This window comes from Lithobates pipiens, unplaced genomic scaffold (assembly GCF_037356315.1).
Source record: "Lithobates pipiens isolate NorthernLeopardFrog02 unplaced genomic scaffold, aLitPip1_a1.2 Scaffold_8, whole genome shotgun sequence".
Classification (NCBI taxonomy): Eukaryota; Metazoa; Chordata; class Amphibia; order Anura; family Ranidae; genus Lithobates; species Lithobates pipiens.
In genome coordinates, this window is record NW_027507903.1 from 102,508,863 (window position 1) to 102,525,939 (window position 17,077).

Sequence of the window (17,077 nt, forward strand, 5' to 3'; positions counted from 1 at the left end):
AAAGCAGGGACTCAAATCCATCTCTTCCCCTAGTAAAAGCAGCACACATAGTAAATACAAATACTGCCTAGGCACAGTTAACTCTTTAATCACCCTGTTTAACTCTTTCCCAGCCAGTGCCATTAGTACAGTGACAGTGCTTATTTTTAACACTGATCACTGTATTAGTGTCACTGGCTCCTGTAAAGTATCATAAATGGCAGTTAGTGTCAGACGCAATATTGCAGTCTCGCTAACAGTTGCTAATCACCACCATTACTAGCATAAAAATAAATAAATAAGTATATAAATAAAAATTCCAGTATATATACACACCACAGTATAAAGTTTGCTTAAACCAATCAATAAATTGCTTATTGGGATTTATTTTATTTTTTTTACCAAAAACATGTAGCAGAATAGATATTGGTATATATTTATGAAGAAATTTGTTTTTTTTCCATTTTTTTTTTATTGGATATGTTGTATAGCAGAAAGTAAAAAATATATTTTTTTGTTTTTTAAATTGTCTTTCTTTTTTTGTTTATAGTGCAAAAAATAAATAAAAAAAACCCAGAGGTGATCAAATAACACCAAAAGAAAGCTTGATTTGTGGGAAAAAATTACATACATTTTATTTGGGTACAGAGTTGAATTGACACAATTGTCAGTTAAAAGAGTTGTAAAGGCAGAAGTTTTTTTTTTCTATGCATTAAGATAAAAAACCTATGTGTAGCAGCCCCCCTAATTACTTATCTGAGCCCCATCTCTCTCCAGTGATGTCCATGAGTGTCTAAGCAAAACCAGCTGCACAAATTAGGTAGGTATAACATGTTTGTTATTTAAAAAAAAAAAATCTTTGTAAAAACTTCTAACTACACACGTTTTTTAACTACACATTTACTGCCCTTGGATAACCTGTAACCAGTGTTAGTAGTTAGTAGGAAAGGTGCTACCAAAGGATCACTGATTAAGTGATAAAGTAAAACACTAAAATTCTGGAGAAAGATTTCATGCTTCTTTTGTCACAATAAAAACAAAGAAAACCTCTGTTAAAAATTGCATTATCCAAGTAAACATTTGGACACGTCAACTCTAGTCAAACATTACAACATTTACTCATACATAGATCATTTTACCTTTATTCATACCTAGTTCAACACCAGATAGATAACAAGACTATTAACGTTGCATGACTGCAAACGTTTCTAAATATTGTAGATACAGTGCAACTGAAATTTATACACCAATTACTGCTTAAAAGATTAAAGGGGGTCGTAAACCCTCAAGGTTTTCTATGCATTAAGGTGAAAAACCTTATGTAGTGCAGTAGCCCCCCAGAGCCCCCCTTTACTTACCTTACCCCAATCGTTCCAGTGACAGGGATGAGCACAGCAACTCCAGCAGCTGTCATTTAAATCTAGTAACATGGGAGCCGGGGGCTGGGCTGACTCCTGCATCAATGGACGTAGCAGCAGGACTCAGGAGTGTGCATTTGCACGAGCGCCCCCATGGAATGTGGCTCGCGGTGGGGGCACTCAAGAAGAGGAGGAGCCAGGAGCGCCGCTGAGGGGCCCCAGAAGAGGAGGATTGGGGTCACTCTGTGCAGAACCCTTGCACAGAGGAGGCAAGTATGACATGTTTGTTATTTAAAAAAAAAAAAAAAAATTAACATTTACAACTACTTTAAAAAAAGGTAAAGTTTATTCTCAGCCAGGGGTCGGCAAGCAGTTGATCGTGATCTACAGGTCAACCTTGGGGAGCCGACAGGTAGATCGTGAACTCCTCCCAGCCGCCAATGCTCTCATGTTTACTGCAGTGGAGTGGAGGGTGGAAGACAGCATAGTGCTGGATGAATTGTGGAAGTTGCCTCAGGTAACCTTTCGAGTTAACCAGCAAGTGATTGGCTGCTAGCAACCAATCACCAGCTTATTGTTATGAAAAGTTAAATCCAGCAGCTCCTGCTCCCACCTTTCATCCAGCACCTCCTGCTCTCTACTCTGCCACACACACACACACATTACCAGGTAGGAAGCACTACCTACACTGTGGTGTGTGTATGGGGGGGGGGGGGGGGGGGTTTGGGGAGGAGAATGTGAAGGGGGCAGAGGAGACACTGTTGGAGGAGGGTCAGAGGACACTTTGTGGGGAGCAGATGACTCTAGAGCAGGAGGGGGCAGAGAACACTGCGTTGGGGGGTACAGAGGACACTACAGTGGGAGGGTGATGTTAAGGGGGTCCGAGGACACTGCTATGGGGGTGACACAGAGAACAAGACACTACTGTGGGGGGAGAGGGTCAGATGACACCACTATGGGGGGCCAGAGGAAAATACAGTGGGAAGGTGATGTTAAGGGGGACAGAGGACACTGCTAAGGGGATGAGACAGAACACTACTGTGACACACAATGTGTTCTTCATTTCGTCTTTTCATTGGAAGCTTGATAGTTTTCTTCTTTTTTTTTTTTTAAAGGGCGCCGCCTAGCCCCCCTCTTCCCAGGGATCTTTGATTTGCTCCATGTTGTCCAGGTAGATCTCAAACTCTGAAAAATTGCCTACCTCTGCTCTAAGCCCACAATTCTGGACTGAAGGGCAACATAATTCTCTGTCCATTTTAATATGTCTGAAAGAAAAATCTCCTTCAAAATTCCCAAATCACCATAGAATTTCCTAGTATAACTTGTGGACCCTTCTAGCCTGGAAGCAGCAAAAACCCAATGTGAAAAAACCACAATAATTACATAAATAAAGAAAACATAATCCATATAGCATCAGAAAATACAATCATAAACCAGTATAAATTATGTGCAAATCTTTCTATAAATAAATTAAATTCATAAACCAATGTTCTGTGCCAGACAAATCTTTTTATTCAGTGCAATAGTTCATGATGGGCTTTCGTGTGGATAATCAATATAATTGATTATCAACACAAAAGCCCATCATGAACTATTGCACTGAATAAGAGGATTTGTGTGGCACAGAACATTGGTTTATTTATTTATATCAGACTTGCACATAATATGTACTGGTTTATGAGCTTTGTTATGTGATTGTTTATTTTTGATGATATGTGGATTAAGGTATTTTATTTTCTTATGTAATTATTGCGGTATTTGCACAGTATTGGGTTAAGGCAAGATAATGATTGTAAATATCATACATAGAGAAAACAGGTTTTGTAGATAAGTGTCACTACCACTATATTCTTTATTTTAATATTTTATATAAATTCTAGTAGGTATTTTAATACAGCAGCTGTAGTAGGAGGCTTTTCCCTTAATTGGCAAAGGGATATTTTTGAGGCAGCAAAGCGCTCTAGCATTATACTCCCTTCACCACGATTTACTCTACTCTATGCCCTTGGAGTAACCTTTACAGGACGCCAACTCCTAGAAAAAAATAGAAGCGTAGAGTTTTTTTCCCCATTTGTAAAATGTTGGGGCTGATTTACTAACAACAAATAAGCTCTTCACTTTGCAGGGGAAGTTGAACTTAGCAAGGAAATCTGCCCCAAAGCTTATTGAATATGGTGAAATACCCAATCACATGCAAGGGAAATAAAAAAAACAGAATGTTTGCTTACACATGATTGGATGATGGGAGTCTGCAGGGTTTCACCTCATTCACTAAGCTCTGTTGAATATTTCCTTGCAAAATACAACTTTCCTTGCACAGTAAACAGCCTTTTTGACTTTAGTAAATGAACCCCCAAGTATCTGACTAACAAAGTCCAAATATTTATTATGAACATCAATTCATAGTGCACAGTGATGTGATCAAATATATGTCTGGACTCTGTATCAAGTCTAATGGCGCGTACACACAATAGTTTTTTTTCCATATCAGAATAAACTCTGGTGGTTTTTCCGATGGAGTTTCAACGGATTTCCGCTGAAATGGACATGCCTACACACAATCAAAGTCCAACCGTTTAGAATGCGGTGACGTGCAACACGTACGATGGGACTAGTAAAAAGGAAGTTCAATAGTCAGTAGCCAATAGCTGCCCTTGCGTCGTTTTTGGTCTGTCTGAACAGCATACAGATGAATGGTTTTCCCGATAGGAATTGATTCCGTCTGAGAGATTTAAAACATGTTCTATTTCTAGATCAGTCAGAATAAAAAAATAAAAATAAAAAAAAAGTCAGCTGAAGCCCACACATGATCGGAATATCCGATGAAATTATTCCGTCTGACTTTTTCTGCCGGAAAGTCCAACTGTGTGTATACGGCATTAGATGTGCTGGTGACCTATTTCTTCTATGTTTTATACTGATAACAATAGGCGGTTGTTACACACCCCCGAAACCTCAGATCCATTCTGATATGGTGTGCGATGGGAATATATGAACTGACTCACCAGTCATTGGTTATGACACATATATTTATAGTGTGGCATGCGCCTAAATAGGCATAACTGACTATGCAGGAATATTGCCGGTTGAAAGGATGCCAAGTATCATTATGAAGAATGGTTTTTAGTGGTTTTAACTTTTTATTTGATGCGCTTCTAAACCAGATTTACTCTTGCAAAATGCACTTTTCCTGTTGAATATTCTCTACATTAAAGCACAACTGTATTTTTAGTACAGTTGCTCTTTAGAGTAACCTCCAACCTCCCAGAGCTGAGTCAGAGTCAGGCAGGGCTGCACAGTGAAGATCAGTGGAGCAGTGAGGAAGGTAAATATTTTACCAGGCGGACTGCACTCAGGAGACAAGTGTCCATATTTAAAGGAGAAGAATAGCCAAAGCTATTTTGGTGATACTTCTCTTATGGATCGCAGGTCGTTCTGCACTCCTGTGATCCGTTTTCAGCCAAAAGCTCTCTGAAAAGATTTCAACAACATGCTTTGTAACTGCCCAGAAGTCTGGACTGACAGCTGGCTCAGCCTCTCAGCGATCTGCTGAAAGGCTGAGCCAGCCTCACCCACCCCTCCAAAGCCCAGTTCTCCAGCGAGCACTGGAGGGGCAGATTGAATGCAGGAGACTGACAGTCCGAGTCTCTGCTTACAGAATACTGAGAATTGAGTGATCAGAGGTCTTTGATCATTCAGTTCTCAGTGCAGAGCTGGTGGGGGACAGAGGAAGCATCAGATTAATGCTGCATCCACCTAGACAAGTAAAAATATATATTTTTTTCCCTGAAATCCCATACTTCTCTTTTAACCACTTTCCTATCGGGGCAGTGTGGTTACGCCCTTTGAAGAACCATAAACTTTGTCAGGCAGTTCCAGAGCCGCCCAATCACTTTTATCAGGAAGCCCTTTACCGGCTCTTAATGCTGCTGTCAGGCTAACAGCTGAGCTTTATTTAACCACTTGTGTACCATTCTGATTATAAACATACTTTGGTGGACAATTGGTTAAAGGACAAGTGTACTAAAAGTATTGTTGCCCTTCAACAAGTGTGCTAAAATACGGTTGTCCTTCAAGTTGCTGATTACTTTCTTTTCTTTTTGTTGCTGCATGCTTTTGAAAGAATCACGACACTGCCACACAACAATGGCAGAGACCAGTGCAAAGAAAATTATGTAGATTAATACTTATTAACTGCAAGCATTCTTTGAAAGCTTGCAGTCGATAAAGCCCAACACCATACACCAGTTTGTTTGTTTTTACAGTTAAAGCGGAGGTCCACCCTAAAGTGGAGCTTCCGCTCATTGGAACTCCCCCCCCCTCCAGCGCCACAATTGGCACCTTTCAGGGGGAGGGGGGTGCAGATACCTGTACAGTACAGGTATCTGCACCCACTTCCGGCATAGATATCTGCAGAAAGTACGCCCCTTTCCACAGAATCTACGCCCCTTTCCGAAAGTCCCCCGCTGTCTGCTGGGAAACACACGGATCCCAGAGACAGAGGGGACCCATCCTTATTGCGCAGCGCGACTCGTGCATGCGCAGTAGGGAACCGGGAAATGAAGCCGCAAGGCTCCACTTCCTGATTCCCATACCCAAGATGGCGGCGGCGGCACCCGAGAGACGATCGAGAGATCGGCTTCGGGTGCCGACATCGCGGGCACGCTGGGCGGGTAAGTGTCATTATTTTAAAAGTCAGCAGCTGCAGTATTTGTAGCTGCTGGGTTTTAAAAAAAAAAAAATATGGCGGACTCCCGCTTTAAACGCTGGGATAACCAATTCTGTCTAAATACAAGAGACATGTATGTTAACTGAATCTTGGTATACTTTGTTTATTTCTTCCACATCTGTGAAGGAATCCACCATGAAACTTTCCATTTGTGTAGGAGCTTCCTGCAATAAAAACCAGTGAGTGGATGTTCTCTCTCCTTGTACAGGATGACTGGTCTTGTCCCTGTCATGGGTGGGTCAGCTGAGACCTTCCCACAGCTCTGCTCTCTGCACAGGTCATATGCAGCACAGAAGTGATCTCACTGCTACTTGTACAAGATCATATCTGCGAAAAGTATTTGGTGCGCTCAAGTGGATTTTTATCCTGTGTGTTAATTTGAAGTTTGTTAACCCCCAAAAAAATGATATATATATATATATATATATATATATATATATATATATATATATATATATATATATATATATCTCCTGGTCCCTTAAAGCAGATTACACAGCACAGTGCTTATGCTGTGTAATCTGCCCCCCTCTAAACTGTAAAAAAAAAAAAAAAAAAACCTGAACCTGGTACTTCCTGTATGCCCTCTCTAAACAGACCACGAAAATCAGGGATGCTCATCCCCCCGGCATACTTATCTGTCCCCTCTGCCTGTCATCTCCCTCTGTGTCTGTCTTTGGCACAGACCTGCCCCCGCTGCTATTCTTGTAAAATAAAAACTTTAAGTTATCACTGCCAGCCTCTTTATTAGAGGCTGGCATAGCACACCATGTCAGTAGTTTTAAGAAACTAGTATTCTAAATACCAAATTTGAGCTGTCTTCAGGCCGGTCATGTAACTCGTGGCCACTGTACAGCTCCAATACAGGGCTTCTATGGAGGAGACAAGCGGCCACGTGATCTCGCGGCTGACGTCAGAGGGAGATCACGGCTTCTCCCGCAGAAGCAATCCATCAGAGCTGTAAAGCGGCCGTGAGGCATGTGACCGGCTTGAAGACAGCTCAAATCAGGTATTTAGAAAACTTGTTTAAAACTACTGACATAGTGTGCTATGCCAGCCTCTAATAGAGGGGCTGGCATAGTTTTATATAGATGGGTTAACAAACCTTTTTAAACCCTTAAATATAAACCCTTTTATGTTTAAAAGAGAAGTATGGTCCAAGCTTTTTTAGCCCTACTTCTCCTATTGCCGTTTATACACGATCAGACTACCCGGCGGACTTAGTCCGGTGGACAACCGGATGGGTGACATCACCCAGTGACCCCGCCCCTTATCCCTATATAAGTCGCTGCACAACGCGTCCCTGCCATTGCGGCCAGAGAGAGCGTTGTGTCAACATCGGAAGAAGAGAAGAAGAAGACGGCGGCGGCCACATCGACAAGATCGGACCAACACTAGTTAAAGAGCTTGAAGAAGAAAGCAGAGGCCCGGCAAGAAGAAGTGAAGAGCGGGACAAGACCCCCAAAGTCAGAAGAAGACCCGCAGAAGGAAGCAGCGAAGAAGGAGAAAGCCGGGCTCCTCTGCTAGTAAAAGAGCTAGCGAAAGAGCAGAAGATAGCGGAGGAGCCTTGCGAGAAGACCCCCGGAGCTGACTAATAAAGTACTTTAAAAACCTGTGTTGTGTGTTTATTTACACTTTTTCCCCCAGGTGAATGGGTAGGGGTACATCGTACCCCATACTCATTCACATAGGGTGGGGGCTGGGATCTGGGGGACCCCTTATTAAAAAGGGGGCTCCAGGATTCCGGTATGCCCCCTTCCACAGATCCCGACAACGGCCAGGGTTGTCAGGAAGAGGCCCTTGTCCTCATCAACATGGGGACAAGGTGCTTTGGGGTGGGGGGGTTGCAGGGCACCCCCTTCCCCAAAGCACCCCCCCATGTTGAGGGCACGCAGCCAGGTACGGCTCAAGAGGGGGGGGCACTGGCTCGTCCCCACCCCCTTCCTGACCGGCCGGCTGCATGCTTGGATACGGGTCTGGTATGGACTTTGGGAGGACCCCCACGCCGTTTTTTTGGCGTAGGGTTTCCCCTTTAAATCCATACCAGGCGATGGGGCTAGCGAGGTGTCAATCTCGTCAATGGAGGCAGCAACTCTGACTTCCTTCGCTAGTCCCGTCTACCTGGAGTCACGTTCAAAATTAAACGGACTTTACTCCGTGTGTGGGCAAGTCCGTTGATTTCAAAAGTCCGGTGGACTAGCACACTGACGAGCAGATTGTCCGTCGGAAAGCAGAGTCCGGCAGACAATTTTGAGTCAAGACTTCTTTCTAAGTCCGCCGGACTTTTGGGAAGAAAAAGTCCCCCGGAGCCCACACACGGGCGAATTGTCCGGCAGACTCTGGTCCGCCGGACCAAGTCCGCCGGATAGTCCAATCGTGTGTATGCGGCATATGAATGACAGAAGTGCAGTTTTTTCTGCACTCCTGTGATTCATTTTCAGCTGACAGCGGGCTAAAGTCAGCTGTGGGCTCATGACACTCAGCTAGTCCAGGCACTGGATCGATCCTAACTTTACAGTCAGATCTACCAAATGGCTGGACTGGCAACTGGTTCAGCCGCTTAGCTGGGAGCCTAAGTCAGCTGCTCTCGCCCCCCTCCACAATCCAGTGCTCCAGTGAGGTCTAGAGGGGCAGAGTACAGAGTTGGTGACTGACAGTCACTGTTCTCTGCACAGAGCGGAGGGAAGAACTGAGCAATCAGTGGTGCAGAGGAGGCGGGGGACAGATGCAGCATCGGGTCGATGCTGCATTCACCTAGGCAAGTATACATTTATTTTTTTAAAACCCCATACTTCTCTTTTAACTTACCGTTTTAGTGCTTGGAGTTCAGATTTCATTTTGCATAGAGTGTAAAAAAGTTAGAACCTCTATCAACTTACCTCTTCATTACGGTCTGTAGCCCCATCTGAAAAATTCCCCCTTTTTACCTATTTATGTAATAGGTGTCAGGCAGAACAAGAATTGAATAGGATTTCTCTTAACAGTGACAAAGTCAACAATAAAAAAAAAATTCTAGTACAGTGAAATTGTTTGGAAACTCTGCCAGTACTTTATAGTTGTCTTTGTCCAGATGGCAGAAAGTTCCTCTCGCTTAGGCTCCATTCACACCTGAGCACGGACGCTCGAAAAGGAACATGTGCTTCTTTTGGGCGACAGCGTCACATGTTGCGATTGCAGTGTGATTTACCACACGACAATCATGGAAAAATCATGGCGCGATTGGGGTGCCATTAAAAAGAAATAGGATCGCAAACCCTCCCCGCGTTTTGAAATTGCATGTGGAATCGTGGCGATTCCATCCGCGATCAGGTGTGAATGGTGCCTTACCATTTAAATAATGAATGTCAGACCAGACAGGAAGACAAGAGAAATCTGACACAAAAATCCAGACACTGTTTAAACTGAATCAAATTTTAGTGCCCTGTACAACGATCGGAAATTCTGCCAGCAAAAGTCTGATGTGAGCTTTTGGTCAGAAATTCCAACCGTGTGTATGCTCCATCGGACATTTGCTGGTGGAATTCCCACCAGCAAAAGATTGAGAGCAGATTCTCAATTTTTCGGTCGGAAAAAGTTCCGATCGTCTGTACAATTTCCTACGCATGCTCAGAAACAATTTGACGCATGCTCTGAAGCACTGAACTTCATTTTCTCGGTTCGTCGTAGTGTTGTACGTCACCGCGTTCTTGACAAAATTCCGCTCGTGTGTATGGGGCATAACCCTTTTCCACTCTATGCAAACTAAAATAAAATAAAAGAAGAATGCATCAAGGTCACTTAATTAAAGATGAAAATAAAAAAGGATTTACCAAGCGAAGATCTCCAACTCCATGGACTACCACAGACAAGTTCTCACCAAGCTGATTTGTCGCTGCCATGTTTCTTACTCTGGTGTTGTTTTTGTGTGTTCTTACTTTGTCTGCTGCAGTATTTTCCACATCTGAATTCCAGGTTAAAGTTTTACCTTAGTGTTAGATTGTCAGGTCTCGTTTTAGATTTTGACCCTGTCTACAAGAGAGGGACATTGGTTAAAGCAATTTGGCAATCTGTCTTTGCTTAGTCAGTTAAACTATAATTTATAACTTTTGAGACTAATATTTATAGCTCATTAACATTGATGCCAAAAGTCTAGTAAACTTTTAAACTTTACAAAATACTAATCTTCACAAGAGATTTACTGAACATATTACAATTACAATATAATATAGTCTGTATTGAAAACATTTTAAAACATGTGGAAATGGGGCTGGACAAGTCCCTAGCATGAGTAAGAAGACAATGAACCTTATAAAATACGACAATCTACAATTTTTTTTATTTTTTTTAAATGTCAAAAAATTGCAATATGCATAATGTCTTGCTTCTAAAGGTTCCTGTTGGCTCCTACATAGCACTGAATGCTATTCCGAACAAATACATTTCTCCTGAATGTGAAAGTAATTTGTATATCTCTGAGTCGAGCTTCGCGATTCTGGTGAAAATGAGAATCACAGAATAACAATTTTTTGCTTAGAATAAAGATCACAATTCTTGCACGATTCTCATGGAGTAATACAATCTTTCACATTTTACAAAAAAATTGAGCTAACTTTTTTATTTTATTTTATTCATTAAAGTATTTTTTCCTAAAAAATTGCATTTGAATGACCGCTGTGCAAAAACAGCATGACATAAAATATTGCAACAACCGCCATTTTATTCTCTAGGGTCTCTGCTAAAAATATTATATATAACCACTTAAAAACTAAACCCTTTTTCTGACACTTGTTGCTTACAAGTTAAAATCTGTATTTTTTTGCTAGAAAATTACTTCGAACCCCCAAACTTATATATATATATATATAAATATATAAAAGTTTGGGGGTTCGAAGTAATTTTCTAGCAAAAAAATACAGATTTTAACTTGTAAGCAGCAAGTGTCAGAAAAAAGGTTTAGTTTTTAAGTGGTTAAAATGACCTCATTTACAGACCAAAGGTCGTCATTCCTTTGATCTAAAAGAAAAAAATGTTACAATGTTTCTCTTTATATCCCCTAAGGGATGTTGTAATAAACTTGGCAGGCTGCCTGTTTTTTTGTTTGTTTTTTGACAGCTGTCAGCAGTGAGAACTCTCTGCACTGTATCCAGAAAATGCTGTGTTAAGCTCACGAGGGGGTAGAATCGTGATCTTGATTCTTCAATAATCGTGCAGCTCTACCTCTAAGTAGTTAGAATCTTATGTTTTATTTAATTTTGCAGTTCCCAGAACAGTTTTCCCCAAATCTTCCAAAATATAAAGAATCACCCAGGATTCTGGATATGAAGAGTAGTGTTACATTTACTTGTGAAGTGCAGTAGATGCTGGTAGTATGAATGGACCACTGTATAGTTACCAACACAGAAATGCAAATACAAAATTCAGGAAGGGAGCAATCCAAGGCTTCTACAGGAACAATGAATGTTTGACTTTCCCCATTTCCCAAAGATCTCTGGGCCATGACAAATATCATAATGGTTCAGGATATATATCTAGGGGCACACTTCACAATGCGGCCAAATGCTAAAGCACAATTTCATTGTGAACAATTAGTTTTTTTAATGCACATTAAAGTGAACCCGTGCTGAGACTATGGACAAGGAAAGTGACCCTGTCAATGGATTACAAAATACAAAACTACTACTTTGTGAAGAAAGCAGCATGTCTATTGGCATATTTGCTGAAATAACTCCGGGCAACTAAATAGGGTTTTTATAACAGCTTACCTGTAAAACCCTTTTCTTTGACGTACATCACGGGACACAGAGCCATAGTAATTACTATGTGGATTATAGTCCACCTTCAGGTGCTGGATACTCGCACACCCTAAACAGGAAGTTGCCTCCCTATATAACCCCTCCCACTCCTGGAAATACCTCAGTTTTGTAGCACAGAAATAAACGTGTATACTAGAAAGAGGGGCCGGACCCGTGATGTACTTCAAGAGAAAAGGATTTTACAGGTAAGCTATTATAAAAAATCATATTTTCTTTAATCGTACATCACGGGGCACAGAGCCATAGTAATTACTATGTGGGATGTCCCAGAGCAATGCCAACTGAGGGGAGGGAGACACAGCCGAAGAAGGGCAGCATGAGAACAGAGGATTTCTACTGCTGCCTGCAGTACACTGCGCCCAAAGGTGACATCTTCATATCTTTTTAAATCCACCAGATAGAATCTGGTAAATGTATGGATTGAAGACCAAGTCGTGGCCTTGCAGAATTGAGTCATGGAGGCTTGGCGATGCACTGCCCACGAAGCACTAACAGCCCTAGATAAGTGCGTTTTAATTTGAGAGGGTGGAATCTACCTCTTTAAACCATAAGCTTGAAAGGTTACCTGTCAAATCCATTTAGAATAGTATATTTGAACCTGCCTGTCCTATTTTAGGACCTTCAGGCAACACTAATAAAACATCTGTTTTCCGAATCTGAGCAATCACCTTTAAGTAGACTTAAAGACACTACATCCAGAGAATGTAGTGATTTTTCTGGAAAAATTAAGGTAGAACAATAACCTGGTTTAGATAAAAACCTGATACTACCTTTGGTAAAAAGTTAGGATAAGGATGCAATACTACCTTATCCTTGTGAATAATAAAAATATGTCTCTTTACAAGAAAGATTCGGATACCCTTCGTGCAGAAGATATGGTTACCAGAAAAAAAAATGATTTCCGTGTCAAAAAAGGACCAAGGGAATATGTTGTATCTGTTTTGTAATGCCGACAAAACTAAATTCAAGTCCCAAGGGTTACCTAAGCAGAGATTAAGCCGTGTTACCCCCTGAATAAGTTATGAACCAAAGAATGCAAAGTGCTCATTAAAATAATACCGATAAGGCCGAGACCTGTACTTAGGAAGCACTCAAGGCCAGATTTATTTCTCACCCCATCTGCAGAAAGTCAAGGGACTCTACCTTTGACCTATTTCCTGGGGTGCAGCTCCTGGTTTCACAACAGGAGACATAGGTTTCCCAGACTTCATAATATAATTATGGAGGCCGGCTCCCTTGCATTAACCACTTACCAAACGGCCCATAGTCGAACGACGGCTACAGGGCAGTCGGATAACTCTGGGAAGGCGTACTATGACATCCTTCCAGAATTGCGCTCCCGCTGGGTCCAGAGGAACCGGCGCATTACGGATCACGGTAAATGCCCGCTGACAGTGGCCATTTACCATGTGATCGCTCCGTGAAATGACGGCGCGATCACATGTAAATAAACCAGCGTCACGTCCGGTACCTCTCTCCCCTCTCTGTACAGTGTGAGCAGAGAGGGGAGAGAACGGATGCAGCAGCGCTGTGGGCTAGATGTTTAGTGCCCACAGCACTGCTCAGTGACAAATCCAGCATCCATCCATCCCTCTGTATAAGCCATCCACACTGAGCAGACCCGTCATCCACGCTCAGCCATCCCGCCCATCCATGTTCAGCCATCCCTCTGTCATACTTATCCACCCATCCATACTTATCCATCCATGCTCAGCCATCCCATCCACCCCCAACCATACCCGGCCGTGCTCAGCCATACCCGGCCGTGCTTAGCCTCTGTATGTGGCCAGGCTGTGGAAGTCTCACACATGTGGTAACGCCGCATTAAGGAGGAGTAGGACAATGTATTTTGGGGTGTCATTTTTGGTATGTACAAGCTAAGTGTTACAAATATTGTATAAATGGACAACTTTGTACAAAAAAACTGTAGAAAAAAAATGAGATGTTCAAAAGACTCATTATGCCTTTATAGATTATACGTTGGAGTGTTTACTTTCCAGAATGGGGTAATTTTTGGGGCGTTTCCATTGTCCTGGTGCTCCAGGGCCTTCAAAAGTATAAGAGGTAGTCAGGAAATTATATGTGTAATTTATGCTCCAGAACGCTTGATAGTGCCCCCTGCATGTTGGGCCCACGTGAATAGCAAGGCATCTGTTCTGCATGCTAACGGATCCTTTGATCTTGACACAAAGTTGTCGATTTCTTTGTTGAATCACGCAAACAGATCTATGTCTGGGATCCCCATCTTTGACATATTGACAGGAAGATATCGGGGTGAAGGAACCATTTTCTATGGAACTGCTGCTGAAGACCCAATTTTCTATTCCTGGAAGGAATAGTACATTGTTTTCTGCCCAAGATAAATCATATTCTATCTTTCTATGGGCCGCACAACTTCTTGTGGCCCTCTTTGTGATTAATATAGGCAATTGCTGTGGTATTGACGGATTTAATCCTGTCAGGACAATACCGTAAACTGAACGTTGAGGCCCTCAGGACCAAGTGCTCTGCCTGAATTTCTAAAATGTTATTGGGCAAGGCCATTTCTGATCTGGGCCACTTCTCTTGGACAGTTGCCTCCTTCAGGACTGTTCCCCAACCTAAACAAAAAAAGGTTGGCATATGTTGTTACTATTTCCCAGGTAACTGAAGGAAGGATTTTTGCCTTTGCAGATTTTTGGATATTAAATTAACCATAAACTGAGGCTCCGGCACACCCAGACTACAGCATCTGGTATTTCTAGGTGGTCTTTCATCCGGGTACTAACCAGGCCCAACCCTGCTTAGCCTCCAAGATCAGACAAGATCGGGCACTATCAGGGTGATGAGGCCGTAGGCTTTGGAGTCATACACATTTGGAATGTAGAGTTTGAACCCTTTTGTTTTAAGCCAATACTGTTTTGCAGCAGTCTTGATGAAACTGAGCATAAGGAACGGCCTCGAATGAAGCCACCATCTTTCCCAACAACCTCATGCAAAGTTGAATAAGAAAAAATCATCTTGCTTCGAACACCTAAATTAGTTCCTTTATGGCACTGATCTTTGCCTGGGGTACGAATACCCTTTTCTGGGTGTACCTATGATCAGAAGTATTTTAGCCTTCTTCATGGTTTTAAAGAAGATTTCTCCTAGGTTGAGAATCCGACCTATATATATCAAGTAGTTGAATGTGCTGACTAGGGATGAGCTCAGGCGTGTTCGCATGCTCCAGGTGCAGAGCGCGCCAGGAAGTGAGACATTGCCAATCTCTGCAGCCGCGCATCGGGTTCAATGTCGCACTGCCTGTGATTAGCGCAGTGCTGCGCTGACTTCCTGGCGGGCTCTGCACATGGAGCATGCGAACACGCTGGAACTCATCCTTAGTGCTGACCATACTTTGGTATAGGCGTGCTACCGACTGGTCTATTAACCACTTTCCTACTGGGCACTTAAACCCCCCTCCTGCCCAGACCAATTTTCAGCTTTCGGTGCTCTCACACTTTGAATAATTACTCAGTCATGCAACACTGTACCCATATTAATTTTTTGTCCTTTTTTCCCACAAATAGAGCTTTCTTTTGGTGGTATTTGATCACCTCTGGTTTTTTTTTTGCGCTATAAATGAAAAAAGACCGAAAATTTGGAAAAAAATAATAATTTTTCTTTGTTTCTGTGATAAAATTATGCAAATTATTAATTTTTCTTCATAAAAGTTGGCCACAATTTATACTGCTACATATCTTTGGTAAAATAACCCAAATTAGTGGATATTATTTGGTCTTTGTGAAAGTTAGGGAGTCTAAAAGCTGTGGTGCGAATCATAAAAAATTGATCACATCTGATGTACTGGTGGCCTATCTCATTTCTTGTGACCCGAACAAGCCAGGAAAGTACAAATACCCCCAAAAATGACCCCTTTTTTGAAAGTAGACATTCCAAGGTATTTAGTAAGAGGCATGGTGAGCTTTTTTATGTTGTCATTTTTTCCCACAATTATTTGCAAAATGAAGATTTTTAAATTGTATTTTTTTTCCCTCAAAATTGTCATTGTAATAGGTTATTTCTCTCATGTGGCATGTGTATACCACAAATGACACCCCAAAATAAATTCTGCTACTCCTCCTGAGTATTACGATACCACATGTGTGGGACTTTTTCAAAGCCTGGCCGCTTAGAGAGGCCCAACATGCAGGGAGAGCCGTCTTGTGTTCTAGGAGCATAAATTACACATCTAAATTGTTGACTCCCTATTACCCTTTTGAAGTGACACGTGGCACTGATGTGGCACTGATGACAGATGCCACTAATATGGGGCACTGATGACACGTGACACTGATGACACTAATATGTGGCACTGATGACAGATGGCACTTATGACACGTGGCACTAATATGTGGCACTGATGACGGATGGCACTAATACGTGTCATGATGACAGATGGCACTGATGACAGAGGGCCCTAATACGTGGCACTGATGACACGTGACACTGATGACAGATGGCACGTGACACTGATAGGTGGCACTGATGACAAATGGCACTAATATGTTGCACTGATGACAGATGGCACTGACAACAGGTGGCACTTTATTTTACTTTTTTTTTTTTTTTTTTTTTTTTTTTACTTACGGCCGCTGTCTGTGTGAGGAGGGAGAGCGGCGTTGAGAGATGATCTCATATGTTTACATATGAGATCATCTCTCATTGGACACGCCGATCACGCTGTAAACGGCCGCTGTGATTGCTGTAAATGGCCAATCTGTGACTGGCTGTGTCCGAGGGACATGGCCAGCACAGAACTTCCCTGATGCACGCTCTCAGGAACGCGCAGAGGGGAAGTAAATAGGAGGACGTCTAGGGACGCCCTCCCGGCAGGAAAAGTCCACTCTGTAGCCGTCTTTCGGCTACAGCGCGGGCGGGAAATGGTTAAGAACAGATCGACTAGGTAAATCATAATCGTTATATCTTGGGCCCTCAATCTGGCTAGAAGAGGAGCCAGAATCTTTGTACTGGAGGTGCAGTAGCTAGATCAGAAGCAGAGCTACACACTGAAAAATACAATTTTCCACTTTGAAAAGTAGAGATCACTAGTGAGCAAGGAACTAGGCATATGGAGATATGCATCTTTGAAGCTCGAAGTCCTTATAGGATGGAGATAACGGATTGGATTGACTTCATGCAAAAAAAAAAAAAAAGTGGTTATATTAAGGAATTGAATTTACATTTTTGAGATACAGAAT

At 42.3% G+C, this 17,077-nt stretch overlaps 1 protein-coding gene across 2 annotated transcripts in view; it reads right to left on the minus strand.

The window, feature by feature from the left end:
* The window catches only part of SORD (sorbitol dehydrogenase), a 170,333-nt gene that overhangs the window by 103,792 nt on the left and 49,464 nt on the right, over window positions 1–17,077 (minus strand). For both annotated transcript variants that reach the window (XM_077472608.1, XM_077472607.1), the window contains exon 2: window positions 9,876–10,074. In XM_077472608.1, the coding sequence (XP_077328734.1) occupies window positions 9,876–9,944 (69 nt within the window). In that variant the 5' untranslated portion in view covers window positions 9,945–10,074. The remainder of the gene's footprint in view (window positions 1–9,875; window positions 10,075–17,077) is intronic.